Source organism: Monodon monoceros, unplaced genomic scaffold, assembly GCF_005190385.1.
Source record: "Monodon monoceros isolate NGI ecotype Baffin Bay Population unplaced genomic scaffold, NGI_Narwhal_1 Super_Scaffold_9, whole genome shotgun sequence".
NCBI classification, from domain to species: Eukaryota; Metazoa; Chordata; class Mammalia; order Artiodactyla; family Monodontidae; genus Monodon; species Monodon monoceros.
In genome coordinates, this window is record NW_021703786.1 from 50023029 (window position 1) to 50040009 (window position 16981).

The following is a 16981-nucleotide window of genomic DNA, read 5'->3' on the forward strand; positions in this document are numbered from 1 at the left end:
AACTTGTGGCTGGCAATCGGGGCGGGGCGAGGCGGGAAAGCGGAAATGCAGGGCGCGAACCCTGCTGGAACTTCTCCCACCCCCACCCAGGCCACGTGTGCGCGCGCCGTCTCGAGTGGGCGGGGCCAGCCCGCCCTGGACCCCGCCCCTCCCTTCAGGAGACGCCGCGGCCCTGCGGGCGGGGGCTCCGGTCCGGGCTTTGGCTGCGGCCCCGGTGTAGTAGCGGGGGCGGCGGCCGGGGGCAGCGCGGCTCCTTCCCTTGTTGTGTGTGTCGGTGCCTCCTCGCCATCTTGTTGCAAAGCCTTTTCTTGTCGGCGGGACTCCTGGGGGCAGCGGGGCGGGAGGCATCAGAAGGGAGGAAGAGAGGGAGGGGAAGGAGGCAGGCAGTGCCGCCTTTTTTTTTTTTTTCTTGCATCAATTTTTTTTAATTTGCAAATTACATTTTGCAAACATTTGGGGAGACCTTGATTTTTCTCCCCCTGCTCCCCCGTTCTTCCCTGTGGAGTGCGCTGTGCCGCCCAGTCCTGTTGCCCCCCGGAGGTGATCCCTCCCTCCTGCCTGCCCGCCAGCCTGACCTGTGCCCGGTTTGCGGGCCGCAGTCTCGGCCCCGGCGCGCCCCCGGCAGCTTTCGGCGCGATGAGCATAGAGACGTTACTGGAGGCGGCCCGCTTCCTGGAATGGCAAGCGCAGCAACAACAGAGAGCACGTGGTGAGCGGCCGGGCTGGGCCCCTGGGGCACCAGGGAAGGGGAGGCGAGCGACCCCGGTCCCCGATCCCACGCGAAACCGCGAGCGGTACCCCCCTCCCGGGCGGCCCGCGAAGCCGGGCAGTGCAAGAATCCACGCAAGAGCCGCCGCCCGGGGAGGAGTGTTGTGGGCAGTGAGATTAATGAATTCATTAACATGCAGGGAGGACCCGGCTCCTGTGGACGCCACCCCAGCTGCCTACCACCCCTTGTGCCACCTTTCGTGGGGGGCTTCCTTCCCGTGGGCCAGCGGCGCCCTCGGTAGGGCTGAGGATGTGCGAGCCGGGGGGTGGGGTGAGGAATGGTGTTGCGTGGGGGTGGCAGACCCGCGCGTGTGTGCGTGTATGCACGGGGGATGTGTGATGCGAGGCTCGATGAGAGCGGATGGATGGACGTGTACACGGGCGAGTGTCTAGTGCACACGAGTGGGCGTGTGTGTAATGGAGTGGGGGGTGGAATTACTCTACGCGGAGCAGCTCCCCGGCTTCCCTGGCCCTGTGCGGGGGGCGCTCCCGGCATATCTACGCGCCGCTTGGGGCGGAGGCGGCCTTTGCAGAATAAAATGACATCGCGTGTCTTATGATCCTGGCCAGCCCCGCCTGACCCCGCCTCTCAGAGCTGGGCTGGGTCGCGCGTCAAGGGTTTGGGTGAGAGCCGGACTGATTGGACATCTGCGAAACGGCCCGCAGGTCTCCGGGGGCAGCCCCCGGGCCCCCCTTGCTGTCCCCCACTTTAGCCGGTGTGGAATGTGGCGTGTCTGCGCGTTCCAAACCCGCTCTCGGCTGGAATGTTGCGTGTGCCTGCGTTCCAAGCCCGTTGGTTACACCGGGTGGTGACGTGGACCGGCCCCGCCCCCGACCACGTGCACGGGGGACACTCCCGCTGGGGACGGCGCAGCCCAGCCCCTCCCAGCCGCCTCGCGCTCGGCCGGGGGCGGGGCCTGGGCGGGGCTGGCTAGGGGCCTGGCGCCGGGTTGGGCCCTGGCTCTGGCCGCTGGGCATCTCCTTGGGAGAGCCTTTGCCCTACGAGGGAGGAGCCGAGCTCACCTGTCGGTTCTCCCCCCAAAGTCCTGTTTTTGATCCTGGGGCTAGGGAAGCCCTCAGAATCACTGGACATATAGAGCTCACATACTCCCACTGACCCCCCCCCCAAGACTTTCTCACCAGGGCTCCCTGGCAGCACCCCTGGCCGCGGTGTGGAATGAACTAGGCGAGAAGGGGCAAACTTTGGTGCTCTCTCGACAGCGGGGAGACGGAGATTTGCGATGCCCACTATCCCCACGCGCCGTTGTTGGTAGACCCCAGCTTCAGGGTACTGCAGAAATAGGGACTGGGGGAAGACCTCCGTTTTCCGGACTGCTGCGAGGGCCGCAGCCCTGGCTCGGCGTGCGTGCAATATCCGGGGACTGCTGCTCTCTCCAACCGTCCCCCCCAAGGCCTTCGGCCGGGTCGGTTGTGGTGGAGAGAGTGCTTCGCCCTCCTTTCCTTTCTCTCTGCCTATTGTTGCTTCAATGATGAGTCATGCAGGAGGTAGTAGTGTGTGTTGTGTGCGCGCGCGCGCCTGCAGCGTGGACCGCCGCCGCCGCCGCCGCTGCCGCCGCTCCGGCGGGCGGGGGAAGCAGCAGTGGACCAGGGGCGGGGGAGCGGCGGGTCAACCGGCCTCTCAAGGTCAAGAGTCACTCGAGATATATGAGACCGACAGTGCTTGGGTTTTCGGAACTGATGGGCCAGGACGTCAGCTCACGCGCCCCTCCCCCTTGTCTTCGAGGTCCAGAGCAGGGTCAGGTGGTGGGCAGTGCAGGTGATGACCGAGAATGTCCTGCATGCCGGACCAGCGGCACGGGGAGGAGCGTGCACAAGATTTGGAGAGACTGAGTCACCTGCTGCCACCATCAACACAATGCAATTCAGGAGTTCCTATTGTGTCCCCACTGTGTACTGCCCACTGTGCTAGGAGGCAACAGGATTGACCCTGCTGTTGCTCCAAGGGAACACTCACTTCAGCTTCACTTTACCCGCAGGCTGGTTGGCCATATGGGGGAGGGGAGAAGACCCTCACTGTCATGTCTACCATGCTTTCCAAAATAAGTCAGTCCAGAGCTGACAGTAAGAACCACAGGGATGACTTGAGCAACACTTGGAAGGAACATGGGAATGGCTCTCCTCTAAGAAGTTGCAGAGCCCTGCCCCTCCTCCAGGTGGTGAGAACTGGGGACAGGGAGCTGAGGTGAGGCTTCTTGTTGGTGGGACAGGGGGACTTAGGGGATGGATGGATGGATGCTGGAAAGCCAGGTTTACTCCAAACACTCACGTGTAGATAGCCAGACCTGGCTGCAGCAGCTTAATCTCTGCAATTCATTATTTTCTCTTACTAGAGGTTCTGTCCTCTAACTTGGGGTGGGAAAAAATGGGAGAGAAGGGGGTGCTGGTGAGCCGGCTGACCAGAACTGCTTTCTGGGGGTGTGTACCTCACGGGCAGCCCTGAACAGGGATCCTCTCATCTGGGGCCCCGTTCAACCTCAAGCCTCAAGTGACAGTTTATTGACCTAGACCAGCCAGTTTGCTCAAATGATGAACCAAGGATGTGTGTGCACGTGCGTGTTTGTGCACGAGGGGAGAGAGGAAAGGGCAAGGCCATCCTGGTGGCCAGCAGGAAGGCCTGGTCATTTCCAGCAGTCATGGAAGTGACTCAAATGGGACCCTCTTCTACCTGAGCTAGTCGCACCCTGTGCCTGCCTCATGCACCAAGCTCCCTGTTACGTGTAGAAGGGGAAAACACCCCTGAATATTGGGGGCCACCACCTGGTGTGGACTCCTCTGGCCCCAGGTCTGTGCCTGCTGAGCCCCTAGGCCACAGTGGCTTGGGGGACGCTCAGAGCCCATACTCTCCACTGTCGGCCTGGACCCTGTTCTCCCTGGATCACCCAGAAGGGTCATGCAAAATTCACTGGGGGCAGCTTCTGGGCAGAGCCCAGGGAAGGTGCCAGAGTATGTGTGTGAGAAGAGGGGTGCGCCCAGGGGTGCAGCAGAGCATTATTTTGAAGAGCCTAAACCCATATTTACTAAAACTCAGTTTGCTCTCCCCACTTTGTTTCCCCCTGCCCAGTGCACAGGAAGGGGGTCAGTGCTGGGTGGGGAATGAAGGCAGGAGGCTGTAGTGGGCTGGATCTGGCCTGGGGCGCCCCCTCTTCTTCACCATCAGTTAAGCTTTTTCATGCTGATCCAGGTGTGATAGAGCTTGGCCATTCACCTGGGTCCTTCCTGGCATCTGTGAAGCGTGCCTGCCTGGCCCTGGAAGAGAGAGGGTAGGTGAGAAGGAGGTTGCCATCTCCTGGGTGCGCTTTGGAGTTGACTTAAAATATGGGGAATACGAGGTTTGCCTTCATTCTAGGTTCCCAGAGCACCTGGCCTTGGGGTTCGGGGCCCTGTCTGTCCCCCTGCTATTGGGAGAGTGGAACACTTGCTCCAAGGCCAATGAAAGTTCAGGTCCTGGCTCAAAGGAATGGAGATGGGGCTGTTTTGGGCCCTGAGCTCCAGGACCTTGTCTTGGGGGTGGGGTGGGGGGAGGTGGGGAGCGGACTGGGGATGTCCCAGGCTGGGCCTGAGAAGGGCTCCTTTCCCAGTGTGGCCTGTGGTAAACAGGAGTGCAGAGAGCTGGTTTTCTCTGGGCCTGTAACAGAAGCCAGTGCTGCTGGCTTATAGCAGCAAGCTGGTGCAGGCCTGGTAGCTTCCCTTCCTGAGGGGCAGGGGAGACACGGAAGAGGCCGTGCCTGCTGACTCCAGCCCTTGAATGCTGGCTGCTGGGAAACCACTGAGTGCTTGCCCTCTCAGAACACTTCCCCCGTACTTCCTCCTTCGCCTCTTCTTCTCTGTGGGAGGGAGGGGCTCTGAGCAGGCCTGGCTCACACTCAAGTCGTTGATTGGCCAAAGGGCCCTGAGGCCTCACGTTTTGGGGGGGGGGCTGAGCCCAAAGACCTGTGTGGTGGGGTGCTCTTCTCCCCAGGGGGCACTTAGCTAACCTTGCCCCCTAGCCCCACCCCTTGTGGGTGGTGTGTTTGGGGGTGGTGTGTTTGGGGCGTGTCGGCCCTGTGCTGTCAGCTCTGTTAGTCAGCAGCGTGGTGAATCGGGACAGGAGGGAGGGCTGGTTGACCAGCCTGCTCCCTGGCCTGGGGGCTTCAGCCGCTCCCCTGGGCCCTGGCCCAAACCTGTAGCCTGGGAACTAGAATGGTGGGGGGCAGGGTGGGGATGGAGAGGGGCCTCTGGATCGGGAGGGGCCTCTCCCTTTGCCCTGTTCTCAGCCCGCTGCTGAGCAGGCCTCTCTTTCTGGCGGAGCTCTCGGCAGAGATGCTGAACTGAGGCGTGCAAGGTTGTCGGGGCTCACTGCCCTGTCCCCCGTTTAAAAGCCCTGCTTTCCTTTCTGCCTGCCTCTTACTTTTGTAGTTTTTGCTGCTGGTGGTGGTGGGGAATAAGTTCCAGCACAACAAAGGGCAGAGAAGGACCAGGTGCATTTTGAGTATAGACCTTGAGGAAACAGGCTTTGGGACCTAGCCTCGGAGTCCGGAGTCCTGGGCCTAGTTTCCTCACGTGTGAGCTGAAGGTGATATCCCTGCCGTGCTTGCGCTGTGGGGCTCTTGTGAGATACAGGGTGTGTGTGTGTGTGTGTGTGTGTGTGTGTACACGCGTATAGACACCTAGTGAGCATACGTTGGCACAGCAAGTACCAGGCATTCACCAGGTGTCAGAAGACCTGGCTGGGTTTAGCACCAGTTTTACCTTTGACTCACAGTATGACCCTCAACAAATCATTTTGCCTCTTTGAGCTAATTTATCTCATCTATGAAATGAAGGTACCGTCTGCCCTCTAGAAGGTACCTCCCCAGAATCTAGGATCTGACCACTTCCTCTATTCTCCTGGTGGCCTGTGAGGTCATTTGTGGGCGGGCCTTTACTCACCTCATCTATCACTCCCTCCCCTTAGCCTTGCAGCCCCTGCTCATCACCTGCTTAATCCTTCAACATTCAGGGTGCCCGGCCTCCAGCACCCTCACTGACAGCTCCTGCTCGGCCTTTCCACAGCGTCTTTCTTCCCCCAGCCTGGATTGTTATCCCTGTTATTTGTCGTATCCCCTCACCCCACCCCCATCTATGAGCTCCCCAACAGCAAGGACCAGGAGTCTGTTTTATTTGATCACTGCTGCGTCCCCAGCGCTTAGCCCAGTGCTGAACTATCGAGTGTGGATGAGTATTTGTGGTGTCACCGGGTGCTGCCTGGGATGGGGTCAGAGGAGGGGTTGCACCTGGAGGACAGGTGAAGCTGGGGCCCAGGACCGCCGGCCCTGCTGAGACACCCCTGGCGTTCTCTCTGTGTAGAGGAACAGGAGCGGCTTCGCCTGGAGCGGGAGCGGGAGCAGCAGCAGGCCAGCAGCCTGGCCAGGCTGGCCCACGCCCTGCCGGTGGAGGAACCCCGCATTGAGGCACCGCCCCTGCCTCTGTCGCCGCCCGCGCCCCCGCCGGCACCCCCGCCCCCGCTGGCCACCCCCACCCCACTGACTGTCATCCCTATTCCTGTAGTGACCAGCTCCCCTCAGCCTCTGCCCCCGCCCCCACCTCTGCCCCTGGCACCTCGTCAGCCGGCTCTGGTTAGCGCCCCTGGACTCAGCATTAAGGAGTTGGCCCCGCTTCCCACCAGGCCGCAGGGGCCCACTCCTGCTCCTCTACTGCCGGACTCCAAGGCCACCGTTCCACCCACTGGCAGCCCCAAGCCTTTGCAGCCCCTCCCCACACCCATCCTGACCATCGCCCCACACCCTGGAGTCCAGCCCCAGCTGGCCCCCCAGCAGCCACCCCCATCCACTCTTGGGACCCTGAAGCTGGCACCCGCTGAAGAAGTCAAATCCAGCGAACAGAAGAAGAGGCCTGGGGGGTGAGTGAGGTGTGGCACAGGGGCTGGTGGGATGGAAAGGAGAACCAACGGCCCACAGCCTGAGCGGTGTGCAAGAGAGAAAGTACCCTCCCAAGCTAGCCTGGCAGAGCCACGGCCCTGCCTCCCCAGCCCAGAAGCGCCTTCCTATATTTGGATATGTCCTCACCCTCGGAGTGGGGAATGGTCATTGCCCTCTGTTGTTCTCAGGCTTCTGTGTTTTCTGACGCCCTCCAAGGTTGAGGCTAATGGCATTTCGAGGCCTTTGGACAGGGTATTGGATTATGGGGCTCTTGGGTAAGAGCCGGGGTCCACTGGCTATCCCAGGAGCCCTTCACAGGTGCATGGATGTGATGGAAGGTAAAGGGGTTGTGAATTACGAGCCTACATGTGCCCTCCAGGGGGTGTATGCCCCACGAAACAGGGCGAACAACTGAACAGCTCTCATCGCTGCTTCTCTAGAGAGACAATGTCAGGGACAAAAAGCCTGTGGCATTTGGGGGGGGCAGGGGGTGGGAAGGCCGCCTAATTGGGCCCTCCTCCCTGAGCCCCCTGTCTGTCTGGATTTCAGAATCGGAACCAGAGAAGTCCACAACAAGCTGGAGAAGAACAGGTGTGTGTGTGTGAGCTTGTGACCCTGGGCCCGCCCCGCGAGCTACCGGGACGGTCCGTCCGTGGTCCCCAAGCTCTCCTTAGGCCTTCCCTCCCGCCCCTGGCCCCCTGGCGTCCGGCTGACCGGCGCTGCTTCCTCTCCCCAGGAGGGCCCATCTGAAGGAGTGCTTTGAGACCCTGAAGCGCAACATCCCCAACGTGGATGACAAGAAGACATCGAATCTGAGCGTGTTGCGCACGGCGCTGCGGTACATTCAGGTATGGGGGAGGGAAGCAAGGCCCAGAGGAGGGCGGGCGACGGACGCTGCGCCGGCTTCCTGCGCGCCCCGCCTCCCCTCCGCGGCCCCGCCCTCGCTCCCTCACCGGCTCCCCCGCCCGCCTCCACGCGGGCGCCGAGCACATGGCCCGGCTGACGTCAGCGGGGCTCCCCGCCCGGGAGGGGGCGGGGGACCGGCGCGCGTGCGCGGGGGAGCGCGGTGGTGGCGTTTGGCTCCCCTCCCCCGCCGGGCTGCCCCGCGGAGCCCCGCGATCGGCACGGTCCCTGCGGCTCAGTGTCAGCTCGGTCCGCGGCCCTGCCTTACCGCCTGCCGCGCGTTAGTGCCCCGGCGGGTGGGAAGGGCGTGGGGTGGCCGGCGCCTCCACCGCGCCCGCCCGCAGTGCCTGGGCGGGAACTGGTTTCAGCCTGAGACTATCACGGGGTGGGGGGGGGCTGGGCGTGGCTCGTTCCGCAGGGTGGCGCCCTTGAAACACCTTCTCCCCCCAGCCCGCGACTTGTAGCGCAGACGGACCAAGATCCTTGCAGTAAGCGCACGGAGGTGCCACCCCCTGACTTTGGGGGGTAAACCTAGGGGAGGGTGCAGTGCGGCAGTCTGGACGACGATAAGCCCCGGGGTCACCGAACCTAAAGACTTACGTTCTCCTTCCCTCAGGGTTTAAAAGAAGCTCCTTTTTAAGGGACCCTCCTGGCCGTGTGCCCCTTGCCTTTGGGCATTGGCTCCTCTCCGCAGTACGGGGCGGGGGGGCACCGCCAGATAAGACCGTTGCCGTGACGGCCCGAGTTTCGGTTTCTCTGGAAACCGGCCGAGGGTTCCGCGTGCCGGGAAGGAGGCTGTGGGGGTGGGGCGAACGGCCATGCTCGGCTGCCCTGGAGACAGCCGGAGGTAGCCGTTGGGGAGTGGGAGGGACTTAGGGCTCCCGGGCTGCGGAGGCGGGGCAGCCTCAGGGTCTCCCAGTCGGCGCTCTTGGGAAGCTTGGGGGCTGGGCGGCATCACGCCTCGGGTGGGCCACCCTTTCCCCGGCCTCAACTACCTCAGGGGTCACAGCCCTGAGGTAACCGGAGCCAGACTTGTTGAAGGAGGGGGGCGGAGGCGCTGCTTCGGGCCTGCTCCCAGCCGGCAGTTCCCTCCCCGCCTTCCGCGAACGCGCGCCCTTCCGCCCGCCCTCCGGACGAGGTGGAGGGGCTGGCGCCCTTCCAGGCCGCTTCCCGGCACGGGAGGGGAGGGGCCGGGCCCGCCGATTGGCAGAGCTGGGCAGGGGGCGGGACTCCTGCGCGCGCGGAGGGAGGGTGCGGCCTATGGGGAGTGACGCAGCAAAGCCGGGTCCGCGTGGGTGCGCGCGTGCTCCGGGAGGGGCGGGGCCTCGGCAGCCGAGAGGGAATGGGAGCGAAAGAAAGGGGGAGGGGACCCAGCCTCGGGTTTCAGAGGCGAGGATCTCCGGGAGGCTTTTTTCTGGGATGTTTCTGCAGAAGTTGGGTTTGAGTCTAAATTGCTAGTCTTTCAGCCGTAGGAAGTCATGTAGCCCGGGAGCAAACCCATGTCTAAATTATTTGACATTTTCTGTCAACATCGGTTTCTTCTTCTGCACTGCGATGATACTAAGTGGGAAGAAGCAATAGTATCTTCGTCATAAAGATGTGAGGAGGATGGGCCGTCTATAAATATTAACTTGATAGCAATTATTGAGAAGTAAGAAGGATGGAATGGTGCGTTCCTCCCTGTAGGCACGTACTTAGGTCCGGAAGCCTTGATTGCGAGACGGTGGATTTGAAAGTAAGTCAGAAATAAGAGACTCAGTAGAGCCAGCAGACTTGGGATTTGGGGCTGGGCTGAGTGGGAAGCAAGGTGGACCCAAGCTGTCCATAAGAGATACTTGTCCTGGGGCTAGCAGTGGAAGCAGAAGTGCTGGAAAACTTAACAAGCCTCCCTGTAAATCCTCAGCTTCATTCATTTACGCATTCAGGTACTTTTGGACAGCCCTGTGTCTGATTGGGAGGCTAGAAAGTGGGGAGCAAAGGAAAAAATGTGGATGTCTGTCCTTAGGTTGGTCTTGCAGCAGAGTATCACATAACCAAACAGAGAACTCTTTTACGAGGGCATAGTAGGGATAGGGGTCACAGGATCGGTTCTGGGGAGTTAGGGAAGTTGCTGCTGAGGAAGGGGCATTTGAGCTGGGACCTGAAGGCCAGGGTGACCGAGACAAGTGGAGGGCAGAAAGCCCAGTGCAGACCAAAGTTTCTCCAGTAGGAGGAAGCGGGATGCATTTTTGGAAGTTAAAGGTGGTCAGGAGGGTTGCTGTGCAGAGATGGAGGCAGCAGGGCACCAGATGGGAGTTGGAAGGGAGTACTGGAGAGACCCCGTAGGGTGGGGAGACTGAGGGCTTTGGTTGTGTGCTGAGGTGGGAAGCTATGGGAAGGCTGTAGCCCCCAGCCAGACCCACAGTACCTTGGAGGTAGTAAAGGATTTGAAGACAGTATCAGTGAAGTGGACAGAAACAGGAAGAGGAGTAGGCAGGTACCAAACCACGCATCCAGGTAGTCTTAGAAAGGAAATGGGTTTAGAATGAAGCAATGGGGACAAAAGTTAGACCCTGGGAAAGCTTTCCAGGGATCTCTAGGCCTGTGGAGAGCTGGACTAGGTGAGAACTGGAGGTTTGGGCCCCTGACATCCTCTCTTCCTGAGCCGGCAGTCTACGCTCCCCACTAGCTAGCAGGTAGCATTCCGGACAGGCACTTCCAGCCCCCTGCATCCAGGTTTGAGTGAGGGCTGACTCACCCCAGGCCTCATCATTAATGTGGCTCCATCCAATTGGCATGTCTAGCACTGGCCTCTCAGGGTAGAACCAGGTGAGAAGCCAGATGTGTGTGTGTGTGTAAATCAGGGCAGCGGGGAATCTTTGTGGCAGAAATATGGGGAGAGACAGGTTAATCTCAAAGCCAGGATGATAGAGCTGTGTGTGGCCTGGGACAGGCAACAAGTATAAAAGGTGTAAAGCTGCCAGATCTCAGGTCAGTACAGAGCATCGCTGTGTCTGGGTTGCGTGTCACAGGCATTACCGTTTGAGGCATCTCTGGCTTGTGAGGCCAGGAATGTAAGCAGTTTGGGGCTGCAGGAGGGAGCGTGGGGAAGTTGGGCCTAGTTGGTGTGTGGAGTTGAAGACGTTGCTGTGCCAGGGAGGTCAGGTGAACAGTCAGAAAAGGCTGTTGCAAAATTGCCTGAAGAAACTGGAATCAGGGGAAACTCAAGTCTAATGAGAGACTGTGATTCTCCTGTAATGAGGCGGAGAGACAGGGTAGAGGTGGGTACCAACACCCTCGGGTCGTCACAGATCGTTCCCCCGAGACTAAGACATCACTCATGGCTCTGTCCTGGCCACTGGTAGCCTTAGGGGATGCAAGGTAACCGCAGAACAGTCCTTGCCCCGCTCCCAGGGTTGGACAGGGACAGCATGTATTGAGATGGAAGAACAAAACGTGGAATATTTAGGGGCTCGTGTGAGCCAGTGTCAGTCTCAATGCTGACAGTCTCATTAAATGCTCAGAGGTGTGGTGCCAGTGCCAAGAAGGGCTTGAGGGCAGGAGGATGTACCGGGAGGACGTGGGATGGGGATGGAAGTGAGGAGGTGGGGGCCCAGAGGTGGGCCTGGAGCACAAGCAGGTAAGACCTGGAGGGGTGAGAAGGGAGGATGTGTGTGTGAGCCAGTGGGCTCCACACTTGGCTGTGAATGGCAAGCCTTGGAAGCTAGAAGCTCAGGAGCAGGTCAGGTAAGAGACTCAGGGAGCAGGAAGCAAGATTGTCCTTGCTGTCTGGCGGACCCAGCAGTCATGACGTGCCTGGGCTGAGGAAAAGCTGGCGACAGGGAGGCCTGCAAGACTTAAGATGAGATGGTTGAATAAAGTGTCAGTTGGGAGGTCACAGAGGACAAGGAGAGAGTCTCGGTGTGGAAGGGAGTTGAGAAACAGGACAGGAGCCGGCAATTCAGAGCTGCTAATAAGCATCGTTCGAAGGGAAGCTGGAGACACTTCTGACAGGGGAGCATTGCCACAGTCTGGGTAGCGGGGCATCCAGCACCTGCGAGAGGGTCGACCTGAGAGCTTGCCTTTGGCCCTGGGGGAGTTGAAGGGGGGATGGTGCCGTGGACAAGGGAGCTCTCTCCAGTGTTCTTAGTGAAGTGGGTAGCCTCAGTGTCACGGGGGAGGAGCTACCTGCGACCTGTCGTAAAGGACGGAGCCTCTCCAGGGGTGCTCAGGTGGAAGCAACGGTGCTGTCCTCCCAAGAGCTGTTTCTCATTGGCCGGGGCAGCTCAGGGGCAGGTGTGGAAGGAGGGGCACATTGCAGGGCCTGGGGTAGCTCAACAACCTGGGGCGTCTGGAGGGCTGCGGGCAGCGTGGACATAGTGCAGTATGGAGAGGTGGCACAGGTGGGCACCGTGGGGAGGAGCCGAGGAGATGCACAGCCAGCAGCTGTTAGGGACGACATAGAGAAGGTCAAGGAGATGAGATGAGGGTCTCAGAATCTGGTGGCTCATCCTCCAAGGGTATTGAAGTTAAGGAGACTAGTGAATGATGAAGGGGAGAGAAGGGCAGGATCGTCTGGGGATCTTTGAGGCATGGGCTCCATGGAGGGTAGCTTGTGGCATCCGTGAGTGACAGGATGGTGTGAATGACAGTGGGGGCCTTGGGCACCACTGAGAAATCTGTTACCCTTTCCGTTCTGCTCCGCAGAATGGAGGGAGGTGCCGCCAGGACGGTGGATGGGGCAAGAGGCAGCGAAGCCCCTCAGGACGGAGTTGATGTGGGGGTAGGGGAGGGACTGACCTGGATCCACACCTGCCTGAGGGCCCACGGTTGCCAGATGCTGGGCCTCCCTAGGCAGAGCCGTGGACCAGGAGGCAGGTGTGGTCTCCAACAGCCCCCGTCCGCCCGGGCCCCTGGTCACTGCGCAGCTGCCCCTGGGGGCCAGGTGATCTGGAGGTGAGGGCAGCGGTGGGAGGTGTTTGTGGTACTGTGGGCCCCGTGGCTGCCACTCAGGATACCTTGCTGTTACTGGCTCTGTTCTCCAGTCCCTGAAGAGGAAGGAGAAAGAATATGAACATGAGATGGAGCGTCTAGCGCGGGAAAAGATTGCCACGCAGCAGCGGCTGGCGGAGCTCAAGCATGAGCTGAGCCAGTGGATGGACGTGCTGGAGATCGACCGCGTGCTCCGGCAGACGGGCCAGCCTGACGATGACCAGGCCTCCACCTCCACTGCTTCCGGTGAGCTCCACCCCCCACCCGCTCCGTGTCGGCCCCGCCCCGGCCCCATAACGTTCCGGGCCCCCAGGGTCATCTGCTCCTCCAGGCTCTCCCTGCCAAGCCCTTCTGACCTGTGCCTATCCGCGTGCCCCCCCACAGAGGGCGAGGACAACATAGACGAGGATATGGAGGAGGACCAGGCCGGCCTGGGCCCACCTAAGCTGAGCCATCGCCCCCACCCGGAGCTGCCGAAGCCACCACCCAGCACTGCGCCCACGCCTCTGCCTCCGCACCCCCAGCCTGTGGCCCTGTCTCCTGCCCACCTCCCTGGGCAACAGCCGCCGCCACAGCAGAAGACACCTCTGCCAGCCCCTCCCCCCCCCCCAGCTGCCCCGGCCCAAACGCTGGTGCCCGCTCCAGCCCATCTGGTGGCTGCGGCTGGGGGAGGCTCCACGGTCATTGCCCACACCGCCACCACCCACGCCTCAGTCATCCAGACTGTGAACCATGTTCTGCAGGGGCCGGGTGGCAAGCACATCGCCCACATCGCCCCCTCGGCCCCCAGCCCTGCTGTGCAGCTGGCGCCCGCCACACCCCCCATTGGCCACATCACGGTGCACCCTGCCGCCCTCAACCACGTGGCCCACCTTGGCTCCCAGCTGCCCCTGTACCCGCAGCCTGTGGCGGTGAGCCAGCCCGTGGCGGTGAGCCACATCGCCCACACCCTCTCACACCAGCAAGTGAATGGCACGGCCGGGCTGGGGCCCCCAGCCACAGTCATGGCGAAGCCAGCCGTAGGGGCTCAGGTGGTGCACCACCCCCAGCTGGTGGGCCAGACAGTGCTCAACCCCGTGACCATGGTCACCATGCCCTCCTTCCCGGTCAGCACGCTCAAGCTGGCTTGAGGATGAGGCCACTCAGAGGCCCCCTGTGGGGGCAGGGAGGGAGACCTGTCCCCCACTCTCCCACCCACCAGCTCCACACATTCCAGCCAGGCCCAGGCCCGCCCCACCCATACCCACCCCCAGGCCTCCTAGGGGAAGGGGGTGCAGAGACTCTGAGCCAGGGGAGGGAGGGGCCTCCCCAGGGAGCTGGGCACAGGGCAGGGGGTCACCCCACTGCACTAGGACTTGACAAAGTGATGAGAGATGCTCTGGCAAACGCGCCGCCTGTCCGGCCTGGTGCCAGCTCCAGAGCCCTTCCCGCCCCCCATCCCCGGAAACCAGTGCGATGTGGACATCGTGTTCTCCCGCTTCCCCCTGCCCTGCCCACCTTCCTCTGCCGCTGCTGCTGCTGCTATTGCTCTGTCTGGTGAGATGGCTGAGCGCCTGGGCCCTCCCTTCCCAAGCTTCAGCTTTCTCTTCCCTGGGTTCTGGAGGGGAAAGGGGGGAAGCAGAACTGAAGCACCTTGGCCCGGAAAGCTGGGGACTGAGTGTGGCCCTGCTCTGAGTACAGGTGACAGATCCTAGGATGTGGCTTGTGTGGAGTCCCACAGACTCCAGACAGGTGGTGCCCCAGCCTGGAGCTCTCCAACTGGTTGCAGTCATTGTGACTCATCACAACAAACTAGTAAAGACAATTCTCTACTAATAGTAAACCAAACCCAAGCCCTTGCCAAGCTTCCCAAGCCCCTCAGCCCTTGCCACTGGGCTCCTGTCTTAAGGAAGGCAGGCTGAGGGCGGGGGCGGGGAATGAGGAGCTTGGCTGTCTCCTCCTGCCCCCCCCTTGACCTCCAGCCAGGTCTGGACTGAGAGGAGGGTGCTCTGGACCCTGTCCCCATCCCTGGACTTGACTCTTGGCTTCCAGAAAGTAGAGAGGAGGTCTGGCCTCTGTTCGGTACTGTGCACTCCCTGGAGGGATGAGTACACCTGGATGCCTCCTTGCTGCCTGGGAGATGGACCAGCGTGTGGTCTGGGTTCCAGGAGCCTGAAGCCACGCTGTTGAGGTAATCAGGAAGTTAAAATCCAGGGGCTTGGCCCTGGGGACCTGTGGGAGGGAGCATGGCCAGACCCGGGAGGACTGTTGTTTCTGACCCAGCTTCTCCATCTCTGGCACCATCTTTCTTTGCTCTGAAAGTCCCCCCTTTCTCCAGCAGGCTGTTCTGAGCCTGCCCTCCCCAGTGGGGGCTGCTGTGTGCCACCACCTTCCTGTGAGGAAAGGTCCTCAGCTGGGCCAAGGGCGGGGCTGAGCTTGCGGTGGGGAGGAGCAAGGGGGCCTGTGGGGGGGACGGTTTTCCCTGCCGTCGCCTCAGCAGATTGCTTTGGCTTCTCTTTGTACGTGCATATTTATTACAAGTGGCCTTGTGTCAGACACACTCGGTTACACATGTGCACACTTGGCTCCCCACCTGGACACACTCACCAATGGCCTTTCAGAGTGTCCGTGGAGGGGGAAGCCAGTGTTCCTGGGTGTGAAGTTTGAAATGACAGCCTGGGGAGGGGGACACTGAGGAGGCCAGCAAAAGTCTTGAACAGACTGAGCCACCTAAGAACTCACTTTCAGTTCCTTTTGGTCCTGGAGACCTACCTGGGGACTGTTTCCTTGTCTCCTGGGGTGGGGAAAGGGAAGGCCTTCTGGACACCTCAGAGGTTTCTAGGAGGGCACCCTGTACCCCCCCCAAATTGCGGCTCCCACCTCACACTTGCCGCCTTTCTGCACCTGCAGCCACTGCCACTACCACCCTGTTTTGGGCGGAGCTGGTTTCACTCTTCCTGGTGTGATTATGTTAGAAAGAGCAGAGGGAGAAGGGCAGGCCTGGCCCCCAGGAACAGTCTGAGAAGTACTGGCGAGCCGTCCTCCTCTCAGCTCTGCTCACCTTGAAACTGTCCTGTTAGCCAGTTGCCCCTCGGGCCTGCACAGATACCTCATCCGCCCGCGCCCCTGCCCCTCCCCGCCCCCACTGCAGCAGTGCGGGCCTCGGAATCTAGTGCCGAATGACTATGTCCAGATTGGTGACGATGGGTGTTGTTGCTGTTGTTTTTGTTGTTTTCGTGAACGCTGTGACGCTGTGTGCCCAAGAGGGCAGCCTCCACCCAGCCCTTCCTTGGGCATCTACCCTGAGAGCTGTCAGGACCACATCTGTCCTCGCCCTGTGGGACCGCCTGCCCCTCCCCTCCCTAGCCCTTCCAGCCTGGGGGATGCGTGCGCACGTGCGCACGCACACAAACACACACACACACACATCTTACCTCTCATGCGTGTTTTACTTTTTGATGTTCAGAGTGGCTCACTGGCTGGGAGTCTTTACCTCGGGGAGATGGGGAGGTTGGTTCCTTGGGGGGCCAAAGAAGGGCAGGGAATTCCTGGAAGGGAATTAGGGGTCACCATAACCCCTGCCCTTTCCAGGAACAGCTTCTTCTTCCCCCATCCCAGAGTCCCACCCCCATGCCCCAAAGAGGTGGCCCTTGTTTACAGTGAGGACATGGTCACTGTGTCTCTGTTTCCTAAAATATAAATCGTAGCGACCCCAGACTGTAGAGATTTTTATGTGTTTGGATACATCTGCTGTGTGGGAAAAAACAAAAAAACTACAAAAACCCTAATTTTGTACATATTGTATTTTTACTATTGAACTGTATTCTAGTGGCTGTTCATGCTCCAAGACATTAGGTATTGAGACATGAATACTATCCATGTAATAAGCACTTGCCTGGAATAAAATATAAAATTGAAATAAACCTGCACTGAAACCCGAGACGGAGCTGCCACCTGCAGCATCTGGGTCATTTTGTTGCAAAAGGAGGCAGAGACCTTCAGGGAAGGACCTCCAGCAAGAAGCAGTAGCATCCTTTCCCTGTTGATGGGTTGGGGGCAGAGTCTTCAAGTAGATTCTAGGCTGATGGAGTTTAGAAAAAAGATGAGGGACCTTACTGTTCTGATCCCAAGGCTCAATCCTCAAGCTCTGAGAACTGCAGTTCTGGTCTTCCTCATGCTTTTGCAATACTTTACACTTCCTCAAACCATTTTTACCAACACTATCTTGTTTCATCTCCTAACAGCTCGGTGAAGAAAATAGGCCAAGAAATAGCAGATGAGGAAACAGGTTCGGGGTGGCTGAGTGACTTGCTAAGGTCACATGACCAGCCGGGGACCTTGTGGAGCTGCAGTCCGATCTCAGCTGGTGCAGAGCTGTCCCCAGGCACGTGCCACCCTGTCCTGGGTCTGTCATGGAGTCGGGGATCCTCAACTCCAGAAAG

General features: G+C 60.3%; 1 protein-coding gene across 1 annotated transcript; it reads left to right on the top strand.

Annotated features, from left to right (window-relative positions):
• Positions 1–225: 225 nt before the first annotated feature.
• Positions 226–16479, top strand: MNT (MAX network transcriptional repressor). The gene is made up of 6 exons (XM_029212367.1): positions 226–709; positions 6115–6667; positions 7236–7277; positions 7423–7534; positions 12614–12806; positions 12945–16479. The coding sequence occupies exons 1-6, from the start codon at positions 637–639 to the stop codon at positions 13688–13690; spliced, it is 1719 nt and encodes a 572-aa protein (XP_029068200.1). The 5' UTR covers positions 226–636; the 3' UTR covers positions 13691–16479.
• Positions 16480–16981: the final 502 nt, after the last annotated feature.

Bases quoted from the DNA above. Each gene is read 5' to 3' on its own strand.
- MNT (XM_029212367.1), top strand. From the start codon at position 637: ATGAGCATAGAGACGTTACTGGAGGCGGCCCGCTTCCTGGAATGGCAA. The intron at 6,668-7,235 runs GTGAGTGAGGTG...TCTGGATTTCAG, and splicing joins CAGAAGAAGAGGCCTGGGGG to AATCGGAACCAGAGAAGTCC. The intron at 12,807-12,944 runs GTGAGCTCCACC...GCCCCCCCACAG, and splicing joins CTCCACCTCCACTGCTTCCG to AGGGCGAGGACAACATAGAC.